The sequence below is a fragment of the Erinaceus europaeus genome, chromosome 2, assembly GCF_950295315.1.
Source record: "Erinaceus europaeus chromosome 2, mEriEur2.1, whole genome shotgun sequence".
NCBI lineage: Eukaryota > Metazoa > Chordata > Mammalia > Eulipotyphla > Erinaceidae > Erinaceus > Erinaceus europaeus.
In genome coordinates, this window is record NC_080163.1 from 190738838 (window position 1) to 190745527 (window position 6690).

Here is a 6690-nt window from a genome sequence, read left to right on the forward strand (position 1 = left end):
AGACAGCCAGGTATCTCCCCAAGTGAGGTGCCTACCTCAGCCATCTCACTCAGAACCTTTTCCAGGTCACAGCTGGGTGTGGTCCTCCCAGCCACCTTCCTCCACTGCCCAAGAGATTGTCCTTCCCCACCTACAAGGCTCTTGGGGACCCCGGGAGAAAACAGGCAGCCCTGGGGAGACTGCCCCAAATAGTCCAGAAAATGAACCGGGAGATTATCCCAAATGCTCCTGCCACCAAAAGACACTCACTTCAGGTTTTTCTGGTATGTGGTGACTTCTAGTGGCAAGAGAGTCACATTGCTTTAATCTAGCACCAGAGTGAAGTCCAGGTTACAAATCAGTAAGTACTACTGGCAACTCAGCACAGTAATTCAGCTCAACACCTGTCAGGAATGTTCTAAATGCTAGAATTACAGTCAGGAAAGGACAGACACAAGTACTTGTGCTCACAGTCCCCAAGTTCCACCCCACACAGCTGGGCCAGACAGAAGCATATATATATATATATATATATATATATATATATATATATATATATATATATATCCATCCAACTCAGTCTTTATTGACTGTTTCATCTTGGGGGCACCAGTGCTAAAAAGGTAGAAGGTAAGGAACACCTTTATGCATAGCAAGGGGCCCAAGCACCCCCTCAGAAGACAGAATAAATCCAGTTATAGAACTTACATGGTGATTAGGAGGGGTGGAAGGGGCACAGTATGTACAGGCTGCAAGGTCCTTTAGCACAAGAGGGAAATGGGGCAGTCAGCCACTGATCTGGACCCCCTCAGCCTCAGCCAAAGGGTAGATCTCAATGGCCTCCACCAGAGGCAGAGCCTCCACTGCAGTCTCCATCACAGCCAGGCCCACTGCGGCCTCCGCCTCTGCCAGCTGCTGCCGCACAGCTGCCTGGTGCTGTTGCTGGTGGGTTTTCCGGTGCTTCCAGAGGTTAGAGAAGGAGCGGTAGCTCTTGCCACAGTCAGGGCAGGAGTAGGGCCGCTCGCCTGTGTGAATGCGTCGATGTTCTGCCAGGCGCATGGAAATGGCAAAGGCCTTGCCACACACTTCACAGGCAAAAGGCCGCTCACCCGTGTGCAGGCGCCGGTGGTCCTTCAGGTGGGTGCTCTGGCGGAAGGCCTTGCCGCAGTCTGGACAGGGGTAGGGCCGCTCACCCGTGTGGATGCGCCGGTGTACTTGCAGTGATGTCTCTGTGCTGAACAGCTTCTTGCACTCACTACACTCAAGGCCTCGGCGTCGGGGAGGAGCTGCAGGGGCTCCCTGAGCTGCAGGGGGCCCAGGGGCCGCACCCGCCATGGTTGTCGGGGAGGCTGCAGGAGACCTTGTAGCCCGTGGAGCTCGAGGGGCTGGGGGTTCCTTAGCCAGGACCTCTCCGGGCCCCGCAGCTGCATGGGCTGCCTCATGCGCCTGCAGCCGAGCAGCAGAGCCCACTTTCTTGCCACAGGTGCCACACTCGAAGCGCCTTGGGGCCTGCGCTGCCGCAGCTGCACAGCGGTGCTCACGGAGCCGCAGCGACGAGGGGAAGGCAGCCCCACAGGCCGTGCAGCGGTAGGGCTGGCGCCCGGCGTGGACCACCAGCTGGTGCACCTCTAGCAGCCGGCGTAGCAAGAAGGAGCGGGGGCACTCCCGACACTTGTAGGGGTACTCGCCTGTGTGATGGTAGCGGTGCATGAGCAGGCGGTAGGGGCGGTGGAAACGGACGCCGCACTCCTGGCAGCGGTAGGGGAAGTGCTGGGCGTGCACCAGTCGGTGCTGTCTCAGCGTGGAGCTTTGCGTGAAAGCCTTGCCACAGTCCCCGCAGCGGTAGGGCCGCTCTCCTGTGTGCGTGAGCCGGTGGCGGGCCAGGTTGGCAGGCGAGTTGAAGGGCTTGGAGCAGTCAGGGCAGGGGAAGGGGCGCTCGCCCGTGTGTGTACGCAGGTGGTTCCGTACATGAGATTTCTTCTTGAACATCTTGCCGCAAATGCTACACTTGTGGCGCCGTTCCAGGCGGTGCACAAAACGCTGGTGCCGGGTCAGCTGTAATGCCTTGCCAAATTCACGGCTGCACAGGAGGCAGCGGTAGGTGCCAGGGGTGGTAGGCCCTGCTGAGCTCTCCTCAGACGCGGGGGGCTCTGGGGCTTCTGGCTCTCCAGTCTCTGCGGGGGCAGGCTCAGGGAAACTACTAATGACAGGCTCCTCTGGTGGGACTGGTGTTGTGGGCAGAGGAACCCCCCCTGCCCCATGGGTACGTCGGTGATAAAGGAACTTGGTGAGGTTGACAAAAGTCTTTCCACATGGACATGAATGCAGAGGGTTTGGGGTATGGGCTCGCCGGTGGGCCAGGAGGAGGGCCTCTGTGCCAAAGGCCAGGCCACAGTCCACACAGAGAAAGTGAGACTCACTGCTGTGGTCTCCCAGGTGCTGGTCCAGACTAGAAGGGCTGGGGAAGACACGACTACACAAGGGGCACTTAAAGACACCCTCCTGGTGACTCCGCAAGTGCTGCTGTAGCTGGTGAGGCGAGAGAAAGAGTTGGTCACAGGCTGAGCAAAAGAGTTCCTGGGTGGCTGCCTTGCCTGGCTCTCCACTGCTGTTCCTCCGGGCCTTCCGCCCCCGGCGGTCATGCCCAATGGCCTCACCATTGCGCAGCTCATAACTGTGGTCTGAGGATGGCAGGGGGTCAGGCTGAGACACGGGCACTTCGGCAGGTGGGGGGGCCTGGCTCTCCTGCTGCAAGGCAGGCTCTTCAGACTCTGGGGCAGGGAAGTGGGTGGCCTGGTGCTCTAAGAAGTCAGCTGGTAGCTGGAAGAGCTGGGAGCACTCAGAACACTTGTAGAGGAGCAGCTCCACCTCAGTCACCACCTCAGTGGTGGTGGCAGCAGCAGAAGGGACAACTGCCCCTTCCCCACCCTCTTCTGCCTTGCGGTACGAATGTTCCACAGCCACACGGGCCTGGCCCACAGGGGACCCCAGGACAACGGGGGACCCCAGGACAACAGGGGTAGAAGGCTTGGTGGGAGTGGCCCGCAGGTGTGTCTGCCGGTGGTTCAGCCAGAGCTCCTGGCTGGCAAAGAGAGCCTTGCAATCCACACACTCATAGTGGATGGTGCTGGAGCTCAGGGCAGGCGCCTTGGGCGGTGACTCCACTGGCACTGCCTCCTGGGGCGCCATCATCTTCAGGTGCAGTTCCTGGTGCTCCAGGAGCTGGCTGGGTGACATCAGCAGCTGCCCACACTCCAGACATTGGTACTGGCTCTCCTGCACCAGGGTCTGATAGAGGCCTGTCCCAGACCCTGCCTCTGTGGCCACAGTGACTCCAGGGTCAGCCACACCCACCAGTTCAAAGTGCTGCTGGGGCACGTGGGAGTTCTGATGCATGAGCACCTCCTCCAGGGATCCATAGAGCTGGTTGCACTCAGAGCAGACATAGCGGTGTTCAATATACAGGACCGTTTCTTCGGACTCCTCAGTCATGGCGGCAGCAAGGCTCTGGGCTGGGAAAAGGCAGGTGGGGACAAATCACAGCTAAGCCACTGCCCCAGTCACTTCCAGGAGCAAGGCTATCCTTGCCTCCCCATCTTGCCAAACCTTACATCTATTTGCCTCTCTTATTTTCAGTTTCCACTACTACCTTCCTAACAATTCTTAAATCTCAACACACATATACTCACACACAAAGCCTACAGAAAAAATATCTCCCGAACACTCAGTCTGAGAGGTAACACAGTCTCAAGTTTGATCCCTGGCATCACCTGTCAGAGAGATGATCTGGTTCCCCTCCCAATTAGTAACAATTAAAGAAAACAAAAACTCCCAGCAATTCTTTACCAAGTCTCACCTCTGCATCAAACTCTTCCCCTCATATTCTAGTAACCTAACCTGCCTAACCTCTCTCCTCGTGAAGCCTCACAGCTGGTCCAAGGTCCCACCCATCACACAAGAACCTGGTCCTCTCACTCAGGACCTCCTTCCACTGACTCTTTTTAATTTTTTTTATTTTTTAATGTTTCAATGTATTATTTATTATTGTATAGAGACAGAGAAATTGAAAGAAGTTAGAGAGGGAGACAGACAGAGAGAAACACCTGCAGTCCTGCTTCACCACTTGTGAAACTCTCCCCCTGCAGGTGGAGACCAGGGGCTTGAACCTGGATCCTTGCACACTGTAATGTATGCCCACCACCTGCCCCCGCTCCAATAACTCGTCCTATCAACTTACTACGCTATTCCCTCTCCCAAGTACCCAGAGGCCCTAACCACTCACTTCTCCCTGATTTGCTGTTCCTGTTCCCTATCCCAGGTTCTAAACCTGCTTTTGAACCAAAACCACCAGACTGCTCCCAATGCCCCACTACTCCACTTTCCATACTAGCCTATGGTCCACCCCCTTCTAGACATGAGATCTCTACAACCCACTAGCCCGTCTCTCCGAGTCCTGGGTTCCTCTAGTCACAACATCCCTTACCCCCAATCAATTTTCCTCATAATGGCTCAGTCCATCTCCACTTCCCTTCAGCATACCCAGATTTCACACTTCAAATTAACTCCTCTTTTCCTAATCGGAGTTCATTTGAAGTATGGAGTCTGGGTATCATGGTTCTCCAACTGGTTCACCATCCCTAATTGGCTATCCTGAGAACTCAGACCCAACTTCACAAAAACTTAATCCCTTTGTCATACTCAGATGCTCCCTACCACCTTAACTCTAGCCTCCAGGGTACATATTCTTCATACTAATCATCTCTTTACACTGAGACTCACCTACAATTCTAACCCCTCCCAGACTTTTTTAAAAAATTTTTTATTATCTTATTTACTTAATGGATAGACAGAAATTCAAAGGAAGGGGGAGAGAGGGAGACAGACACCTGTAGCCCTGCTTCACCACTTGTTAAGCTTTCCCATGAAGGTGGGAACTGAGGGCTTGAACCCTGGTCCTTGTGCACTGTAACATGTGCACTCAACCAGGTGCACTACCACTCAGCCCCGACTTTCTCTTTTTTTTGTTTGCCTCCAGGGTTATGGCTGGGGCTTGGTGCCTGCATTTCAAATCCACTGCTCCTGGCAGCCATTTTTTTTTTTTTCTGGACAGAGAAATTGTGAGATGGGGAAGACAGAAAGGGAGAAAGACATCTGCAGACCTGCTTCACCCCTTGTGAAGTGACTCCCCTGCCGGTGGGGAGCCAGGGGCTTGAACCAGGATCCTTGTGTTTCGTACTATGTGTGCTTAACCCAGTGTGCCACGGCTTGGACCCCTAGACCCTCTTTATGCTTATTTTTTATGCAGTACAGGGAAGTGAACCCAAGGCCTCACACATGAAAAATACCACTGAGTCACTTCCTTGGCCCATGTTTTACTCTATATTTTGACAGAGAGGTAAAGAAGACGGGAGGGAAGGGGAGAGACATCAAAGCACTGCTCCACCATCCAGCAAGTTCCCTTGGCGCTGTCCACGGTGTTTGCAGTGTCAGCGATTGATCCCGGGGCCTCAGGCATAGTGAAGCATGCACTGTACCCAGAGTCATCTCTGGGCCTGCATTTATTTTGTTCCCTGAAAAGTAAATAAATTAAAATCCTATACAACCCATATCCGCTCTAGGGCTACCCACACCTAATCCCCTCGTATTTACAAAAAAGATCCGCTCCAACCCTAACCCTTCCCATGGATGCTCAGAAACCTTCAAAACAACTCAAGTTCTTTACAAACCCGTGTACCAGGCAGGCAAGATGGCTCACTTGGACAATGCACCGCTCGGGCATGCTGGCAGCCCAGGTTCAAGCCCAGCCCCCACCACGTTGAAGGAAGCTTTGGTGCTGCATGGATTCTCTCTCTCTCTTTTGCTGCCTGTCTCTACCCATCTGAAGCCATCCTGGAGTGGGTGAAACTTCAGCAATAACTTTAATATATATATTTATTATATACATGCTCTGACTTACCTCGGGCTACCCTGACCTTCTTTCACAGTAATCAAACCTTTTCTTCTCTGCAAAACTCAGCCCTCCCACCCTCAATTATTTGAGGGGAGCCCAGACCCCCCCCTGGCCTATCACCCCAAGTCTCTCCAAGTTGTAAAACCACTCGACATGAGGCCAGGTGGCGGCGCACCTGGTAGGGCGCACATCACAGGCAGTGCGCAAGGACCCAGGTTCAAGCCCCCGGCCCCCTCCTGCAGGGGGAAGGGAGCTTCACGAGTGGTGGAGCGGGGCTGCAGGTGTCTCTCTCCCTCTTGATCTCTATCCAACAAACAAATCAAAAAGTTACCATAAATAAATAAAACGACTCAACTCTGCCCTCATCCGCTCCAGGGATTAGATAAAACTCCGCTTGGCGTCAACTCAACCTCCCCACTGTGTGTGTGTGTGGGGGGGCACCCAGACTCCAGACGAGCGCCTGCTCCTTCCGGGGTCCCCGGAGCCCACTCCCCGCCGCCGCACGCTCCCTTCTCGGGCGATCGGGGCCCCCTGATCCCTCTGGGCTCGACTCCCGTCCGAGGGGCGGCCTGACGCCCCCTCTCCCGATCCGTCTCCCTCTTCACAGCCGCAGCCCCGGGGCGGCCAGGCCGGATCTGCTCTCACCTCCACCCCGTCGCTAAGTCGCCGGCTCGTCCACTTCCTCGCCTCCTCCCCTCCCGCCCGGGCACCCCGGCTCCAGTCCCGCAGCCGCTCGCCCCGCCGGCCCCCGGCTCCAGCCC

General features: G+C 55.3%; 1 protein-coding gene across 2 annotated transcripts; it reads right to left on the reverse strand.

The window, feature by feature from the left end:
• Positions 1-213: 213 nt before the first annotated feature.
• Positions 214-6260, reverse strand: ZNF574 (zinc finger protein 574). Of its 2 annotated transcripts, none has more exons than XM_060186044.1 (2): positions 6105-6260; positions 214-3491 (listed from the first exon to the last, which is right to left on the reverse strand). In XM_060186044.1, the coding sequence occupies exons 1-2, from the start codon at positions 6118-6120 to the stop codon at positions 766-768; spliced, it is 2742 nt and encodes a 913-aa protein (XP_060042027.1). In that variant the 5' UTR covers positions 6121-6260; the 3' UTR covers positions 214-765. The 2 variants fall into 2 exon arrangements, with proteins under 2 accessions (XP_060042027.1, XP_007532991.1); XM_007532929.3 differs by having other exon boundaries at positions 6050-6254.
• Positions 6261-6690: the final 430 nt, after the last annotated feature.